The 20,157-nt window shown below is 45.4% G+C and overlaps 1 protein-coding gene across 1 annotated transcript in view; it reads left to right on the top strand.

Annotated features, from left to right (window-relative positions):
• Nucleotides 1-1,464: 1,464 nt before the first annotated feature.
• LOC121292341 (kinesin-like protein KIF28P) overlaps nt 1,465-20,157 on the top strand; it is a 73,333-nt gene continuing 54,640 nt past the window's right edge. The window contains 7 exon segments of the mRNA XM_041214193.1: nt 1,465-1,599; nt 9,009-9,064; nt 10,820-10,904; nt 18,053-18,244; nt 18,487-18,693; nt 18,795-18,836; nt 19,496-19,711. Of these exon segments, the coding sequence (XP_041070127.1) occupies nt 1,465-1,599; nt 9,009-9,064; nt 10,820-10,904; nt 18,053-18,244; nt 18,487-18,693; nt 18,795-18,836; nt 19,496-19,711 (933 nt within the window).

Below are 20,157 nucleotides of genomic sequence, written 5' to 3' on the forward strand. Positions count from 1 at the left end.
GAAAAGATGTACTTACCAGGTATGCTGTCGCTTTAGGTTAAAGAAGAAACAGAGTGCGATCCAAACAGCTGAGGAATCTTCCGGAGCATTCTGACATTGAAAGAATAATACTGGGGTTGCCGGACCCCTGAGTGAGAGTCCACAGGACAGGTGAGCAAAACATTGGAAAAGGGAGACAATCTGTACTTGCATTGTAAGATAGGCAGTAGCCCCACAGGCTCAGTGGGTTGGAGAAGCTGGCACACAGCTTGCAAGTTAAAAAACAAATTAAAAACCCTACAAAATCACCCAGAAAAGGGGAGAAGAAATCGCTGCTGTGTTTTTTTTTCTGAACAGGAACAACGTTTCACAGGGTTGAAAGACAGAAAAGACCACGATCGCAGGGATCCTGCCAAAACACAAAAAGCACGGGAAACACAGCACAGAAAAACCAACAGCTCCAGAAACTGCCTGAGTTAAAAAAAATGGTTACTGCTCTTAAAGTGGTAATACATTTAAAGTGGTAAATACAAGAAAAATGGCTATGGAAAGAAAATTAGAAGAGACCTCAGAGAGGGGGCAACTCTGCCAAAGGAATAAGAGACTCCAGAGAGGGGGCAACGCTGTGGAAGACAAGAGACCCTAGAGAGAGGGCAACTCTGCCGAAGAGAATAAGAGACCCCAGAGAGAGGGCAACTCTGAGGAAGGGTACAAGAGACCCCAGAGAGGGGGCAACTCTGTGGAAGGCAACAAGAGACCCCAGAAAGGGGCAACACTGCAGAAGGCAACAAGAGACCCTAGAGAGAGGGCAACTCTGCCGAAGGGAATAAGAGACCCCAGAGAGGGGGCGACTCCATCAAGGGCAACAGGAGACCCCAGAGGGAAGACAACAAGAAATTAAACAGTTGAAAAAACAGTTGATTGTCCTTCAGGATCAAATGCAAAAGGAATGTGTAACCATTCAGCAACTTGGGGCAGAATTTTTCCCTCATCGCATGGGCCCGGCGGGCAGTCCCGTGAGCGGCCGCAAAACCGACTGCCGCCCGTGATCGGGCTCCGGCCGTGATTTCACGCTGGCTGGTCGATTAACAGCCAACCAGCGTGAAACACGTGCTGGGAACCTCAGCGCTGCCACGGTGGGGGCGGGAGGTGCGCAAGTGCTGAAGTGTGCGCATGCGCAGGGGGAGCGCACATAGACAGCTCCCTGAAGGCACAGAGCTGCCTCAAGGACCTGACGGAGTTTTAATACAAAAATAAGCTTTTAACATATGAGATAAACATGTCCCCACATGTGACTCAGTCACCAGAAGAGGGACATGTGAAAAAGGATGGTAAAAATGTTTTATTGTTTTTTTAGAAAGCACTGGCAACCTCAATCTGCCCTTGGATGAGGTTTCATCAAAAATACAAAGACCACCCGGCCTGTTCGCCCACATGTCACCAAATGGTTGAGCGAGCAGCAAAAAATGCAACTTAAGGGCCGTAATGGGCCTCTTAATTGTTGGCGGGTGCGCTGCCGCCTCGCGTGTGTACCCGTCAACCAAAGAATCGCGACAGTGCACAATGACGTTGGAACGCTGGCCCGATGTCATCGTGCAATACTTCATCCGCCCGCGGAACGCAAAATTCTGTCCATGAAGAAATGAAGGACGCCTCAAACAGTAGAATGGAAGCACAGCAGAAGAAATGCAAAGAGGGCTCAGGGGAAGCCCTGGTGATTGAAGAGGGTTCAGGGGAAGCCCTGGTAATCAGAGAGTGCTCGCAAGAAGCCCTGCAAGTCACCTATAGCTGGATACAGCCAGGAGACAGGAGTTTGGATAAACTCCAAGGCAGTGCCAGCTCTGTGAAGCTAGCTGTCTAACAACGAGCTTAAGAATCAGCTAAATGAAGCCAAAGAGGCCTTAGAAGCAAAAGTCGTAGAATTTCCCAAGAAGCAGACAGATAATGAAATTTTGAGAGAATCAGCCACTGAACTCAGACGAGTTGAGCTTGCAAATGAGAGAAGTCTGGCCAATAGCGAAGTCAAAAAAAAGGCCAAGATTAAAGCCTGTGCTACAAGGAAGAAGGCGTGTAGAAAGAAGATACAGAAATACTAATAGCGCCTCCACCTGGTTGAGGAGAAAGTGACAGCCATAAGAGTAACACCTGCACCAAAGAACACCTCTGAGCTCAAATCGTTCCTAGGAATGATCAACTATTATGGGCAGTTCTATCCAATTTGTTTACGTGCTGCCCCCCTGCATTCTCTACTCAAAAAGAACCAACATTGGTCTTGGACGGCACCCCAGAAAGAAGCTTACATAAAGGTGAAACAGTTGTTGCACTCGTCCAATCTATTAGTGCATTATGACCAGACAAAAGAATTGATGCTGACATGTGACGCATCTCCCTATGGAGTGGGAGTGGTGTTCTCTCATTGGATGGACGACAGCACAGAACGGCCAATAGGTTATGTATCAAGAGTACTCACCACAGCAGAAAAGGGGTACTCGCAGGTAGAAACAGAAGGCCTGCCCATCGTCTTTGGTGTCAAGAAATTTCACCAGTACGTACATGGCTGTCATTTTACAATCGTTTCAGACCACACACCATTGCTAGGATTGTTTAATGTGGACAAGGCTATACCACCCATAGCCTCAGCAAGAATACAACAATGAGACTTAATTCTGGCAGCATACAAGTATACTTTCGTACATAGGCCTGGCAATCAAATCACGAACGCCGATGCCCTTAGTCATTTATCTTTACAAGAAAATGATGAGCACGTTCCAGTTCTACAGGAACTTGTTTTGCTGTTAAATTTCTTAGATTCCTCCCCAGTAAGTGCTCGACAGATTAGAGACTGGACAAGTCGGGACCCAGTCCCATCTCAGGTATGAGAACAAGTGCTATATGGTTGGTCACAGGAGCCCGTATCTGATGAAATGAAACTGTACTTCAACAGAAGACACAAAATAACCAGCTGGGATGGCATTTTATTGTGGGCAGCACGAGTGTTAGTTCCTCCAAAGGGAAGGGAGCCGCTTTTAATTGAACTACACAGTGCCCATCCAGGAATTTTACGAATGAAGACCACAGCACACAGCTATCTGAGGTGGCCTGGGATGGATGGTGAAATAGAGAATTTAGTAAAGCAATGTGTACAATGTCAGCGACTGCAGAAGTTGCCAGCAACAGCTCTGTTACACCCATGGGAATGGCCAGATAGACCCTGGGTGCAGTTATACATTGACTACGTTGGATCTTTCCTGGGAACAATGTTTCTGCTCATTGTTGATGCCCATTCAAAATGGTTGGACGTATATTAGGTGAAGTCTCCAACGTCGGCCACTACAATTGAGAAACTACGTCAGAGTTTTGCCATTTTTGGACTACCAGAAGTAGTCGTGTCTGATAACGATACAGCATTTACGAGTGCTGAGTTTCAACGGTTTATCAGCCTCAACGGGATCACTGTACCACCCTTCCTCAAACGGACTGGCCGAAAGGACGGTTCAAATGTTCAAGGCAGGCATGAAAAAGCTAATTGGTGATTCCTTAGCAACCAAGCTAGTATGCTTTCTTTTCCATTACAGGACTGCCCTCACACAGTCACAGCTGCAGAGTTATTGTTGAAACGCTGTCTCAGGATGAGATTGAGCTTAATAATGCCTACTTTAGAGGGGAAGGTGGAAAGGAGTTAGGGGAGCCAGAAAACTAGACACGCCTGGCATAGTCGTGTGAGGAAATCATTGCAGTGCCGGTATATGCGAAAAATTTCGGGGAAGGACCAAAGTGGTTACCAGGTGAAATAAGTGTGGTGACTGGACCTTTATCTTACCACGTGGAGGTGGAAGGCCAGATCATCCATAAACACGTAGACCATTTAAGGAAGAGAGAGTCAAATCACCAAGAATTGGTTCCACCAGAGACCTTGACCGTGTCTGCATTTCGTGTTGAGGATATTGAGCCCAGGACTGACATTTCTGATGTTCCTATAAAAGTTGAGGACACAGAACTGTAAGTGCCACAAAAGTACCTGATGTTCAGGCAACTCCAGAAAAGGAGGTTCCTGACAAAGCATCTGAAGTTGTGGAGCTGTGACGGGGGGGTGGGGTATGGTGCGGGGGGAGTCCGGAAGTCGGGGGTGGGGGGAATGGGCCCAGAGGTTGGATGGGGGGTGTCTGAGGTCGGGGGTGGGTGGAGATCCAATGTCGGGGAGGGGGGTGAGGTTGGTGGGGTTGTTGGAGGTTGGGGGGGATGGGGGGAGCCCCGTGGTGTCGGTCTGGGTCTTTACAATAGCTACCCAGAAGTTAAAAGAGGTTTTAATTCTTCTAACTTTTTCTGGGTAATTATTGGTATAACCCCGGCGGAACCATCCAAAGTTTGTGATTTAAATCGCATTTTTGGATTGTTCCCAGCGCAGTGCAATTGTCCAGGGGAAGTTAGCAATTCTGGGCAATTGCCATGTAAACCCTTGCTTGGGAACTTGCCAGAGGGATTCCCCAGCACATCTTTGGGGTACCTCACAAATGTGACACTGGGGAACTCGGTAGTTACGGACCATTGTTTCATGGGCATGCTAGGTCGTGTACATTTTGAGGAGGTGCTGTAGTCTGACCCAGGTGGTTACTCCAAACTATTTTTTTTACACGATGTACAAATATACAAGGTGGGTTGCTGAGTAGGCACATCTCCCCTGAATGCTCCCTGTCTGAACATACAAACATACGAAACAGGAGCAGGAGGAGGCCACTTGGCCCCTCAAGCCTGTTTGGCCACTCAATAAGATCATGACTGATCTGAATGTAAACTCAACCCCACATTCCTGCCAACCCCCATAGTCTTTCACCCCCTTGTTAACGAAGAATCTACCTAGCTCTACCTTAAAAATATTCAAAGACTTGGCTTCCACCACCTTTCAAGGAAGAGAGTTCCAAAGACTCACGACCATCTGAGAGAAAAAATTCTCCTCACCTCTGTGTTAAATGAGTGACCCCTTATTTTTAAACAATATTGTACAAAGTACACTGCTGTATGGAGTGGCTAGCACATGACTGCTGATGTCACAGATACATCATAGCCTACATCACTTATTAGCATATCTATTTTATTAACCCATTACACTACAAATATGCTCCCAGGCCTGCAGCTGAGTCAAAGATGAGGAGGGGAAGCTGGAAATTTTTTTGCTGGGCCTGGAGGCACACGCTTGGTTCTCCTGACCCTACAAGGAAACTATAAAAATATAAAACCATTTACCATTTTGGGCTTTTTCTGAGACCAGTCCCCCTTGCTGCCATGTTGGCTTGATGGGGAAGTCACAAGGGTTCTCCAGAAAGGATTTCAGTTAACATGTCCATCATTTTCTGATGACAACATTTGAACTAGATCTGCACATTTAAAGAAGAACACATGATAGTGCCTCTACTCTTTAGGACAAAAAGAAGCTAAAGCCCTGTCTATGTAATATGCAGTAAGCAGAATCTGTCTGAGTAAGTAGTAGCTGAAAATAATGTCGATCAGAGTCAGTTACCGTTGACTTTATCATCTAGTTGAATTCAGGTATTCAGTGACATTATTGGAATACATTTGATCTTAGTACACCCTCTTCCATTTTTATGATTACCTCATTTGTTCCAAATTTATTCATAATGCGATGCAACAAAGTAAGACATCAATTTCTTTTATTCATTCATTTTTAGTCACAGGCATAGTCAATATTGACTGCACATGTCTGGTTGCTATGGATATAATGGAGAGGCTTGTTAAGTCACTTGAGAGGAAGATCAAGAGTCATTCACATTGGTGTGGGACAGGAGTCACATATATGCTGAACCAAGAAAGGAGAACAGTTTTCCTTCCTTAACAGACCTGTTGGGGAACTATTTGGCTTTTTACACCAATCTGAAAGCTTCACAGTCACTTTTACATGTCACTTTTTGCATTCAGCATTTCTTTTGTAACTGAATACAAATTCTAAGGCTGCTATAGTGGGATTTGAATTTTCATGCTCTGGATTATAAATCTAGCTGTCTGAATTACTTGTCTAGATATCCAACAGGTAATAATTCTAATAGCTCTTTGTTTCCAACCAGTGTTTCCTGGTTTGAAAATCCTCTCCCTGAACTCGGCTAGCTTCCCTAATCCAGTTCTTCCCCCATCCAGACAATCAACACCTAGACTGCTATCCCATCCAAGCTGCAAATCTTAGATACGAGAGCTCCAGTGCAGTTTCAAATCTAATTTAGGAATACTGTCTCACTGCTTCTCTCCAATCAGCTTACTCCATTATCCTCTATTACGGAAGTAGTCTTGGTCCTGCTAGTATGTTCCAGGTGTGCACTTTTCTCCCAGCTTGCGAGCGGGATGAGGTTTCCTAAAGCTTTTACAAATTGAATAAAAACTTTTTATGAAAAATAAAAACATGTCCCATCTTATGTGACACAGTCACATGAGGGGACATGTTTCATTAAATTTTTATTACATGTATTTATTTTTTTCAAAAGCGCTTCAATCTCCCTGAGGCAGCTCCGTGATTCAGGGAAATTGAAGCGCTCTTTCACACGCGCCTGACCGATGCGGGAAAAATTCAGGTCTATAACACAAAGATACTGGTAATCATTGATAGAATTTATTGTTACCATAGTACAAACCTCCTTCAAGTAACTCCAATTATTAACAGCTCTACTACTAAAATAACAATGCCATAAAATAACCAATCATAACTGGTAAACTAGTGATGCCATACAGCCCCTCTTTAAATCTGTGATAGCTACCATAACTGTGATGAATAGGCAGGTTGTTAACCTTCCAGCAGCCATTAGGCAAGTTGAGGAACCCGCAAGCCAGGCACAAAGGAAATGCGCTCGGGTGCATCGTTAAATTTTGTGGGCAGAATTTTATGTGCCAGGGTGGGCGCGCACCCGACCTGATCGGGCATGAAATAGCGTGCGATGGTGTCAGGCGAGTGTCCCAACGTCATCACACCTTCGTGCAATATTTCGGTCGATGGGCGTGCTGCTGATTCTCACGCGCGCCCGCCAACAATTAAAAGGCCTATTAAGGCCATTAATCTATTAATTAAGGGAGATTTTTTTGTTGCCCGTCCAACATTACAGTTGGAGGGTGGGCAAATCCAACAGGCGGCCTTTGCACTTTTGAGGAAACCCCATCCGCGGGCTTTCCGACATTAATTTAAAAAAAGATGTTTTGACATGATTTTTACTATGTATATGTTCATGTGACTGAGTCCTATGTGGGGACATTATTTTCAGAATTTCCAAATCTTTATTTTTGATTTTAAAGTTTGTCAGCTCCTGAGGCTGCTCTCTGCCTTCAGGGGGCTTTCATTGTGCGCTCCCCTGTGCCCGTGCAGACTTCAGCGCTCGCCCTCCTCCCGCCCCCACCCCAGCAGTACTGTACTTTTCAGCGCCCGTTTCATACTGGCTGGCCGTTAACTGGCCAACCAGTGTGAAATCGCGGTTCGGGGCCGATCGCGGGTAGCGGACCGTTGCCCAGCCACACCCAGGCCTGCCCACCCAACAACCCGAAAATCCTGCCCTGTACGTATGGTTGAAAATGTTGTTGTATAAAGTTGCTATGAAATGGTTTTTTTATTGGTCGCTTTTATTTCAGGATTTTGGCCAAGATGATGCTGTGATCCATAGCAGAGGAATTGAAAAGTTTGGGAATTGTGGATAAGAGTGATGTGGCGATGACATCAAAGGGGAATTGGACTGATGGACAGTCATCCAGAGGGAAGAGGTTCTGGGTATCTCCTTCCTTCACTTCCCTCTTCTCCTCCTTTTCCTCCCCTCCTCCTGAGGTGCCAATGGCTGCACCCTAATGATGGTGAGATTGTGGAGGATACAGCAGATAACCACAATCTCCTGTGGGTACTGGAGGGCTGTCCTGAGCAGTTCAGGCAGGGGAAACATCACGTCAACATGCCGAAGATTTGCTTCACAAGTTTGCTGGTTGCTGCCTGAGTCTCATGGTAGTCACACTGTCTTCCCCTGGTTGGAATCATTAGCCAGGTATACAGCGGATATCCCTTGACACCCAACAGCCAGTTTCTGGTTCTTCTTGTTGAGCAAAAGACGGCAGGAGCAGCTGACTGATGCAGGATGGCAGCTTTGTGGCTGCTGCCAGGATAGTGGGCATTCACTGAAAGAATCATCATTTCATGGTCATATATGAGCTGCACATTAATAGAATAGTAGCCCTTGGAGTTAGGGAATATCTTCCGTTAACATGTTGAGACCACAGAGCCTCATTTATGCAGCCAATTGCACTCTGTACCATTGGGAAGCCTGCCAGCCTGGAAAATCCATGTGCTCTGACCTCCTGCTTCTCCCTGGTCAGTGAGAAGATAATGAACTCCCCTTTCCTCCTATACAGGGCCTGTGTCACAATCCTGATGCAGCAATGGATAGTGAACATATCAGCTGTCACCTGCTTCCTCTTAGAGGGATCCACTGGTGTAGAAATTTAGGGCCATGTTGACCTTGATGGCCGCTGGCATCACTGTCCTTGCCCTGCTGTGATGCTGCAGGCTTGGTTGCAGGAAGTGGCACAGTTCAGTCACCAGCTCCTAAGTGAAGTCTAGCCACCACGCACACATCTGCTAGCTAAGTTAGAGGTAGGAAAAATGCTCCTGAAAGACCCTTGGGAGATAGGGCCTTCTACTGAAAGGTGTTCTCCTCCTCCTCCTCACTCCACACACGCCTTCTCCTCCCCACTGCCTGTACTCTATTTCTAAGCCATGCTGCATCCCAAGAGGAATCACAGCTACTGTATAGCCGCCATACTGAAGCAGACGTTCCCCTGACAGACCTACAAGTTCCTCGGATCTCCTTGTCAAGATCCAGCACCGCTCCCTTAAAAATCTAAAAAGTTTGCAAAACTCGTCCAATAACAGAGAACACAGTATAGATTAAATCATTCTATGTTGAAGCACCAAACTTACATGTAAGGAATTGGCAGCCAATTTTTCACCATGGTTGGCTGTAAATTTGTTATGAACCCTTTTCATGCTTTTGGTGTAGACTAATTCTGTTCCCAGTACTTCTCCTAACTCTTCACCAGCTGAAGTAAGTCAAAAGTACCTCACTTGGAAGTTTGATGGTTAGCCCTTTAAATAGCACTATGGCGGGGTGGTGGGGGGGTGGTGGTGGTGTTGGTTGCAAGGTGGGGTGCTTATACAGCTGAATGTGTTCAGTTAATTGCAACTATTTAAGAGAAGGTATTATATGGACCTACATGGAAGATTATGTGCCAAATTAGCATTAGGGGCTGTCTGAAGTTACAATCCACCCACTCTTACATATTTCTAACATATTCCTGGTACGTTCACGCTGACACCCTATCAGTCAGTGCTGGACACCATGTGCTGGAAGTGGTGAAAGTATTGTACAAAACACTTTCTTCAGTTTAGGACTTCCTAAGAGCTAGCAACAGCAAATTTCACACCCAATATTCTTAACTTTTGCGAAAAACCTCTAGTGAATCCTCTAAAGCCCACCAGTTATGCCTCTGAATGCTTGGAAAGAAAAGATTGTCATGCACCATACAAGGATCACTCATCTCTACTCGAAAGTTGTGACTGGGGTTTTACAATAGGCAAAGGACCCTGATTTGCATATCTAAACAACTCCCTGCGTTTCTTTGGGTGCCTATTTAAAGAAGTGCCTTCTCAGATGGGCAAATGGGTGCACAATGTGCACAAGACTTTCAAACATCAATCGCCTGTTTTCCAAGCACGATTCGGGCAACCATCAGCTCAATATTTCCCAATGTCATCTTTTTGTCTTCACTTGTTATCAGTTTATTGAATTTTATCAATGTGGTTGAGATATTCCGATGACACACACTTGCCAAGGAGGAGCATCACAAAGATACAAGAAAAATCAATAGCTTTGTTTGATATGGTCAATGTTTTATTGCTAAACCACTTTGTAACCAAAGTTACATTTGTGTTGTCTACATTAGTAGCAAAGTAAAAAATTGAGGTAACAAAATTAAAATTTGTGCATTTATCCAGCAGAAAATAATTTATATGAGTAATTATTGTTCTTTTGATATACCAGATTGAGAATGTAATTTAGAGGCATTCCTTTTAACATCAGTTATGTTATATTAATGTTGAAATGAGTCAGCCAGTTAGTTAGATCTAGAATGGAGCCAGGTAGTCTGTAAAATGGAGTTTGTAAACTAATTGGAAGTGATGTATGTAAAGTTGTTTGAAAACCTTAACAAATATATTCCTTGCTCATTTAATATAGGATTATATCGAGCCCACAAGAAATTCAATATAATCTCAATACAGTTGTCACATGTACGAGTTGTTGATTAAATTAATAATGAGTATTGTAAAATTGATGACGTTAAATAATTAAACCACTTACTTAAAATTTCAAATCTTATATACTTTTATATGTGAAAAACCGAAAATAAAAAAACAAAGATTTTTGTAATTAATTATCTGTAAATATTTTTTGTTCTCTAAATCCAGTGACCAGTTTAGTTTCCAAAGCTTGGTTCATAGGCATTAAAAATTAATATGCCTTTTGTAGAATAATTCAGTACTTTCTCCATTATACCTCTTCAGTTACCAATGTGGCCAATACCGAGCTTTGACTGGGTACCTTTCAGCTTTGGATATGCCATTGACATTACACCTTAAGCACTTGAATACTGTCACACAAAGGTCACCTTCTTTGTACAGCAGTATATAAAACACCATAACAAGAGATCAGCAAGGGATAAATACATTAACATTAGCAGTGCACGAAGTAGATGAACTATCTCACAGTATAATTTTCACTGCTTTTCTTCACTGTATTTTTTTATCTTACAGTATCACTCTGCTTAACTGGAGAAATCTCATAATGCTTAACGTAAATAGTCTGAAAGTTGCTGTGCGTGTACGCCCATTCAATCAGGTAAGATTATCCATTTCAATATTTAAAATTCCAGTGAATTCCCGCCATGAAACTTATCTGTAGAATCTATTATTTATTTCAACAGATAGGATTGAAATAAACAATTTAAAAATGCATTCATAAGCCATGATATATCATTTTAATTTATTTGGTGATAAAATGGTATTGTAAGTAAATTATAACCCTGAGTTTATTTACCCTCAGTCACAAGCCAGGGTCTCCCATGAGGGGCATGTTTGACCTCTTCAGGGATGCTCTGACAATGCTAAAGCATTTCCGATGTCCTGAGAGTTTCCTGCTTTGACCAAGTTCTGAGCAAAGCACTTGCTTCAGAGTCTGGTGTCAGGCAAACAAGTGACAAGTCCCATTCAACTGAGTTAATTTTAAGTGATTAGCGCCTCGGTGCTGGGCAAGTTGGCTTGGGAGAGGACGCTGCTGTTGGACCACCTTTCTTGCCATCGGATTTGGATGACCTTGTGTACGCACTGCCGATGGCTCTTCTCCAGTTCTTTGAGGTGCCTGCTGTAGGTTGTCCAAGTCTCCAAAGTATATAGAAGTGTGGAGATCACTGCTGCCCAGAAAACCATGGCCTTGGTCTCGATTTGAGATCCTGATTCTCAAATATTCTTTCCCTCAGTCGGCTGCAGACTGAAATGGCACGTTGGAAGCAATAATGAATTTACTCAGCTATGTCTGCCTTTAATTACCCTGCTCCCACAAGAATGAAGCTTGTGGAAGGGGGTAAAATATCAGCAGTATGGCACACAGCGGAGGAACACTGCTCACACATCCCATGCCACTTTAATAGGCACCTTTCAGACAGTGTGTGACTCTCGCCCCAGGCAGGTAGGTCCTCACTGAGATTCAAACGTCAAAGTCTGATGATGTCATTCAGACCCTGACCATATTTTAACTATCAACATATAGTGCCAGCCTTGCCAGGTAAAGATGCCCAGGAAACCTGGTGTCGAGAGGCATCAGGCCCTGGAGAGGACTGGAAAGTTTGATCACTTTTATTTTTTAAAAGTTTCCTTGGGGTCCATTAAATGTGTAAATAATTATCATTTTTTTTATGTTGATAAAGGAAAATTTTAAATGAGTTTCTGACCAGGATAAAGAGGTGAACTTCTATCTTGATGTGGATGGCAGATTAATTGTTGAAAGTTGCCGTTAAAGATGAAATGATGCATGATTAGAATTTAAATGTGTTGTGCAAAGTCAATGCCATTGTTATTTGTGGAAATTACATGCAAGTGATAAACTTACTCCCATTGGCATCCCGCATGTTGACAATTCACATGAAAGATAAAGAACCATTTTATATTAACATAACAGCTTTCTTTCAGATATGTCTCAAAACGCTTTATGTATAACAAATTATTTTGAAGTTCAGTAACTTGTTATGTAAGCAAAAGTAGCAGCCATTTTGTTCAGAGCAAGATCCTACAGACTGCAATGAAATTATGGCCAATCAATCTGTTTTTGAGGCCACTAGTTGATCCGAACTGATTAGGACTACAGGGGTCATTTTCCAATTTTGTGCTTCCTACAGGGAGCCTTGCCTGCAGGAGATTCTGGTGTATGCTACCATTATTATAAATGGTGAAAAATGTGCAGGATGCACTTGACTTTAGGATAAGAGAAGCCAATTGCCGAGGCTCCCCACTGACAATATAAAGTTGGAAAATGATTCCTAATGTTCATGGACTCAGTGTGAGCCTGAAAAGAAAAATATACTGGCATGTGTAAAAAACATCATGACCAGCTCATATTCAAAACAGTGGATGTGCATGAGCAAATTATGACAGTGTTTACAGGATAAAACATTCTCTTGATATTCTCCACTACTGGTGTCTATGTTGTACATAATAGCAGCTGGGTGGAGTTCAGAAACTTGGGCCAGCGATCGGGTCCGCGCTGCCATTTTACGTGGGTCGGCCAATTAAGGCCAGCCCAGAGTATTTCTCTACTCCCAAGGATAGCGGGAGTGGGCAGCCAGTGGCGGGTGAGGTCAGACCGCGGGGTCCAATGGCAACCTGGCAGCCTGTTTAAAAGAAGGCCTGGCAGCCTTTTCTAGGCTGCTCACAATGGCAAATGCAAGGCCACAGCAGAGGGCTTTTGGTGAGCAGGCCAGTCTGGAGGGTAGGCCAGTGGGACAGGCCAGGCCAGAGGGTAGGCCAGTGGGACAGGCCAGGCCGGAGTGTCGGCCAGTGGGACAGGCCAGGCCAGAGGGTAGGGCGGGGGGACAGGCCAGGCCCGAGGGTAGGGCGGCAGGCCAGTGTGCCCCTTGTTTTTGGGATGACTGCCTTGCTGTCCTCCTTGAGAAGGTGGCAGCACAGTGGGAGGTGCTGGTCCCCCAGGATGGGAGGAGGAGGCCCCCCCACATGACAAAACATGCCTGGGATGAGATGACGGAGGTGGTGAGCTCCTGCGATGTGGTGCGGTACACATGGATCCAGTGCCAGAAGCGCTTCAATGACTTGTTGCACTCTGGCAGGGTGAGTATCACATTGACATTGGGGATTTAACCCAGCAGGTCGACTTACCCACCACCCACCAGACCCCCCACCCCCCCCACCCCCCCTCCCCCCTTCAAATCCGAGTGTCGTGACTGCATTGAATCATTGACAGCATTTGTTCTTTGCTGGGTGGGCCAGCAGATATTGCCCATGCTGCGGTCAGTCTGAGAGGGAGATGAGGAGATGTACTTTTGCCCCCACAGCATGTGTTATGCTGAGTCCCACGTGGGGACAACCCAGAGGCGCTGGGTTAGAAGTCCAGGATACGTCCTAGTCAGGGTGATGAGTTGGTAGGAGGGGGGCTTCAAGGTGGCGTGGCAACGAACCATCAGCTGCCCTCTGTTCCCCATGTGCTTGCCCCTCCTTGCTATGGAAGAATATATTGTGTGGTGCCTAATATGATGCAAGCCGCATGTGTGGTAGTGGGTGGGGAGCTGGCCCAGCCTCTTTGTGCGAGTGTTCAGCAGCAGTAGGGTGAGGAGGCTCTGGAGCCCTGATATGTCCCACTCTGATTGGGGTGGGCTCGCGTGAACAGAGTCCATGTGCAATTTTCCCTAATCAATGCACTTCTCTCATTTTCAGGAGAAGAATGCTCATAACGCAGCAGAGCGTGCAAGGACTGGTGGCGGCCAGCTGCAGATCACCATTCTTAGCCGCTTCGAGCAGGCGGTCCTGGATCTGGAGAGGCGCCATGAACCCAGGTCCACTGGTGTCAGTGAGGCTGGGTTGCCATGGCCAGGTATTTATGCCCAGCAGTGAGGTCAGCATTGTCCTCCCAACAGCCATGGCATTGCTGATTGTTAGATGATTTAATTTTGCAACATGGCTTGACCATTGGTTATGGAAGGATGAGTGTATAATGATCCGGGGGACAGGGATGGACTTTGTTATTGTCTCCACGCTAAGTGATCCACTGTCCTTGTTTTTCCTTTCAGCATCAGAAGGAGCAGGACCAGGAGGAGGAGCAGCAGAGGCCCCGTCTCACACCTGAGAGCCCTGAAGTCTCACCAGCGTCACACCATTTCTGCGAAGCAGGCACCAACGTAGATACTAGCACCTTGGTGGGAATTTGAACAACGGCTAGTGTCCTGGGGCACAGTGGTGAGGGCACTTCACAGTCACTGGAGGAGCTGACAGAGACAGAGAGTGCCCATGGCGCCAGCAGTCGGAGGACTGCAGGGGACCAGGCACATGCTCAGTTGGTGCCTGATGATGTGCTCTGGAGTTGTTCGCGATGCAGCAGGTGCAGGAAATGCGGCTGGGTGTGCGGGAGCATCTGATAGAGATACATGAGGCTATGCTTCGCTTGGTCTCCGTGATGGAGGAGTCTATGCGGACGCCCTCTGAAGCAATGAGCCACATGTCCGAGCGCCATGTGTCCTCCATGGAGAGAGTGGCGACTTTCGTGGAGAGCCTACTCCAGGGGACTCGTCAGGGCTTCCTGAGGATGTGGTCTGACCAGCAAGCCCTCACACCAGCATTGACCTCAGCTAGTCACTGCCAGTGTGGGAGATGGTGTGGGCATCAGGTTTCCCAGCTTGGTGCCCATCCAACCAAGGTGAGCAGGGAGTTCTGAAGCGACCTCATGTCAGCACAGCAGCTGCCTGTCGTCTCTGCCGGCTCCTCTCATGGCGCTTCGGATGAGGGCGGCAGTTGCTCTGCCCCTCTCCCAGTGACTGTGGCATCCAATGAGGCAGCTCCCTCCCAGGCGGGGCCACCACAGGCTCCACGCGCCAGAGGATGACCATCAAGGTCATTAAGGCCAGCAGGACAGCAGTCAGCAGGCTGTCTCAGATGCCACTCTGAGCAATGGAGCAGCACCAAGATGTAGCACTCGGAAACAGAAGCATAAGGCACCGTAGGCACACCATGGGTTTGTCACTGGTGGTTTTTTATTGGCCCTTATGATTTTATTTGATTTGTAACACTCGTCTTTTTTTTTTGTAATAAGCTGCTTTGTTTCACACATTAAATTCAGATATGTCACCATGGCTGAGGGTGCCTCTTTTCTTCTGCATGTGTATTGTTTCCAAAACTGTAATGAGTGCCTTTTGGAAATTCACCTTTATTAACAATGCCCTTAATTACTGTTGCTAACCTGGCAGATTTTACACTCAGGTGTCGAGTGTCGAGCCAACAGCCCAGGCTTGTCCTGATGGACCATCTGTGGTGTGCTAGCTGAAGGTTCGTTGGATTAAAGCCTCCCGGGTATCCCTGCCTCCCTAGAGTATGCCTGGGTCAGCGTCTACCCCCTTAGCATTCTCCTGTGCGTGCTCATCCTCGGACTCACTGCTAGACTCATCGTGTGCAGCTGCAGCCACAGCATCAAAGTCTTCATCGTCCACTGCGTCCCCCCTTTCCAGCGCAAGATTGTGGAGAGCACAGCATGCAACCACTATCACCGAGACACGATCTAGGGGATACTGGAGTGCGCCCCCCTGAACGGTCCAGGCAATGGAAGCGCGTCTTGAGAAGACTGATGGTTCTCTCCACCACAGCCCTTGTGGTGCCGTGGCTTCTATTGTACCGCTGCTCAGCTTCTGTTCTTGGATGGCGGAGAGGCGTCATGAGCCACCTTCTGAGGGGATAGCCCTTGTCACCCAGCAGCCATCCATCCAGCCGGGCTGGTGCACTGAAGAGCCCCTGCACCTGCGACTGTCTGAGGATGCAGATATCGTGGGAGCTGCCTGGGTACCTTGCACAGGCTTGTAAAATCACCATCCTGTGATCACACACTAGCTGCACGTTCATGGAATGGAAGCCCTTCCTGTTGATGAAGCCACCCAAGCCTGGTGCCTTGATGGCCACATGTGTGCAGTCTATAGCACCCTGGACATGGGGGAAGCCAGCAATGGCCGCAAAGCATCTGTCTCACTGTGTCTGGCTTACCTGGTCCCAAAGGTATTGGATGAAAGTCAATGCACGCCTGAACAGAGCGTCTGTAAAGTGCTTGACACAAGTGTGGACAGTTGATTGGGAAACACCGCAAAGATCACCCACCGAGCCCTGGAAGGAGCCAGAGGCATAGAGGTTGAGGGCATCTGTGACTTTTAGAGCCACTGGCATGTCCATCCACACAGTTCTCAGGCCCAATCATCTGACAGATATAGTTGACTGTCTCCCTTGAGACTCGGAGCCTCCTTCGGCACTGCACTCAGACATATTGAGGGAGCTGCTTCGCCACCTGTGTACCCTGGCAGGAGGATAGTGGTGTCTTCTGCGGCCCCTTCCACCTTGGACCTCCTGTTGGCCCTACGTCCCTTATGCATGCGCCTCTCCTCCCAAAGGGGGCTTCCCTGGAGGCTGAATGTATACTCCTGGCCTCCTCCTCTTTCTAGCCCTCCCTTCCTCCTCAGAGGAGGTGCCTCCAGTGGAGAGTTCAGCTCCCATTCCCAGGCTAAGGGAAGGCTTCCTGAAACCTGCAGGCCCGGAAAAGATTCCTCACTGCAGATCGCTGACCTGAAGGTTAAGAGTCCAGAAAAAGCAGCTGGTGTGCTTTTTGAAATACTGCAGATCACACAGGCAATTTTGAAAAACTCTCAAAAATAAATACTTGACTGCACACATTCACAACCCCAGTCAGCCCTCTTATCCCACCCGTGGATGAGGTTATGTCAAATGTGTCCTACCCGCCTGCCCATTGTGCCTGTGCGCCAGCCCAAAGATTGCACAGGTGCCGAAAAGTCAGCGTCGATCAAACACTTAAGGGCTGTAAGTGGCCCATTAATTAATGGCGGGCGTGCATCGGACATCATCGCGCACATGCCCAGCCAAATATCATGAAGGCGTGTGGTGATGTCGGGACACTCGCCCAATGTCACCGTGCATCATTTTATGCTTGGACATTTGGGGCCCGCCCCTGCACAACAGCGGGAAAATTCTGCCCTTGATTGTAAATCTGCCAAACTGGAATAGAACATGGAGCTTCTTCAGCATATAAACAAAATTCTTAATTGTTTAGCGTACTGGTGCATCAACAAAATTATCATTTGGTTAATGATACCAAGGACTCACAATGGGGTGGCAGTTCCTGCTGTAACTCTACTTCGGGTTAGGTCTCTGTTCTTTAAGGGATTTTGCAGTCTTCCTTGTTGGGGTGATCTTTATCTTAACTCATAAAAGACATATTTCTTATCTCTTAAAAGGGAAATGTCATCAGGGGAGGGTGAGGAAGATGAGGTTCAAGATTTGGAGCACCATAATCCCATAGTCTCCTGCTTCTTCAGCTTAGTTGGGACCAGAAGCTGGTAGGCCAAGTGAGATACAGTATATTGGCCTTCTGGTGGGATGGTCCTTACATGGAGACCAGGCTGGAGCAGACTGCTGAACATTACCCAATTTTCCTTTTAATTGAAATCAGTTGAAGGGGTTAATAGAAGATTGCATATAGTCGATGAGGGGTGAGCAACCTGCCCCCAAAAAGTAGATAGTGGATGGCACCACAGATGCATGTGCAGTGGCACTTTGAACCAGGGAAGTTAGATGCGCTCCAAATGTCTCCACAAACATTAGTATGATCAGCATTGGATGTCACCAGTGGCCATGATCAAGATGCCATCCTGTTGGCTTTCAGAACTAGTGTCTTTAAGTTAATCAATATGTGTTCTTTCCTGTACTTGATTTTGTCAGAGAGAAAAAGCAATGCAAAGTAATTGTATCATCTCTATGGCTGGCAATAGTTGTACCATTGTGGATCCCAAAGATCTGAGCAACAAAAAAACCTTTACCTTTGATTATTGCTATTGGTCAACTGATGGATATATTGAGAATGACCAAGGAGTTTATCTGCCTGACGGACCTCACAGTAGATACATCAACCAGGTCAGTCAGATAAGCCTCTCTTAAAACAAAGGTATAGGAATGCAACCATTAGTTGGTTTTTAATATAATTATAGATGCTGATGTGCAATTAAATATTAAAAAAATCTGAAATGTTGTACACTTTTATAGTATTTTAAGTTAAAACATTAAACCCTTATCTTGAGCTAAATAATAATAATTTAGAATAAATTGTATTGGGATTTGAAAAATAGGATGGATTCATTTATATCATTTATTCAAAGGAACGGGTCTTTAATGACATTGGGAGAGCTATCCTGGAGAATGCCTGGAAGGGATACAATACAAGCCTTTTCTCATATGGACAAACTGGATCAGGGAAGAGCTATTTGATGACAGGATATGGAGGAAACAAGGGCCTTGTTCCCATGATTTGTGAAGAACTCTTCCAGGAAATTAAGCAGCATCAAAACAAGGACGGACAGTTTTATGTAAGGAGTAGGCATCACATGCACAGTAAATATGAGTTGATTTCAAATATATTATGGCACCAAAAAGTGCCCCTTTATTGATTCTCAATTGTCTTTTGTAGGTTTATTTTAGCATGTTTGAGATCTACAATGAACAGGTACGTGTAAGTATTGCACTGTACAAAACTTAACTAGATGGAGCAAACGTAGATGTGTGCTGTTTACTAATTTGAATAGGCAAAAGTTAACCCTCTACAAGGACAATTGTGGACACAACTTAAGTTTTGCCTCCCTTTGGTGCAATGGCAGCTTCGCCATTCTGTCACATACTTTTATTGATTTATATGATTTTTTTTAAGTTCGTTTGTTTCTTATGAAAATTCAACAAACATATTAAGAGATCACTAGAAATATGTAGAAGTTACAATATGGGAACAGGCCATTACAACTCTGTGTAAATGAGCTCATCCGACCTGCCCTCTGTTCTAAATCTCTTCAATTTAATATTGTATCTTTGGCTTCTCTGCTCTTAACTTTTCAGCTACTAGAAATAACCTGCTTCTATCAACACTGTGTCAGCAGTTCTACCATATTGTTGTATAATCTGCACAGTTCTAACAAAAAACCAAAAAAAATTCAAGTCTCTCAGTTATTATTATTTGCTCATACCAACTAAAAGTCTTATGAATCTGCATTGAATTATTTCAGATGACTGGGCACAGGTTGTTGCCTACTATTTGTAAACCTGCTTTGTGTATTGTTGCTCCATAGATTCTATTTCAGTCCATGTTGATAATTACATATTTTGGTTTTGAAGGTTCAGGACCTCCTGTCAAAGGGTCGAAAGCCTAATGGCCTGAGAGTGCGGGAAGGCAGGCATGGATTTTATGTTGAGTGCCTTAAGTCAGTGCCATGTAGCAGTTTTAAGCAACTTGAGGCTTTGTTGGATCAAGGAATTCGGAACAGAAGTGTCGCATCAACTAACTGGAACACCACCAGCAGCAGATCCCACATGGTGATCAGTATCCATTTTCAGCAGGTACAAGGTGCAAGCCCATTTAGGGAGCTAGAGAGGAACATGGAAATTTTTTAACATCTAGGGTGTTAGGCTCACTGCCAATAAAAATCCATCTAGTAGCAGCACTGCTAATGAACATAACATGATATTTGCTAATGCTGAATGGCAATGATTAGAACAATTGACATCAAATAGCATAATATATATCATCAGGTAAATTTTTCAGTTACATTGAGCGTTTGTTTCATACAGTTCATTAAATTAGATAAATTAGATGTGTTATTAAGTGTTATTATATATTTAGCAAATACAAACCCCCAAAGCCAAGCAATAGCCTCCTCATTTGCTGAGTTTAAGGTGATTAGTGCAGCATTGTTTGTATCTCTCCACAATTATGCAAAAGGGATTTGTACTGAAACCCCAGTGATGGATGTTGGCTGCACAGTGGCCCTATCCTATCCTGATCC

Source organism: Carcharodon carcharias, chromosome 20 (assembly GCF_017639515.1).
Source record: "Carcharodon carcharias isolate sCarCar2 chromosome 20, sCarCar2.pri, whole genome shotgun sequence".
In the NCBI taxonomy this organism is placed as follows: Eukaryota; Metazoa; Chordata; class Chondrichthyes; order Lamniformes; family Lamnidae; genus Carcharodon; species Carcharodon carcharias.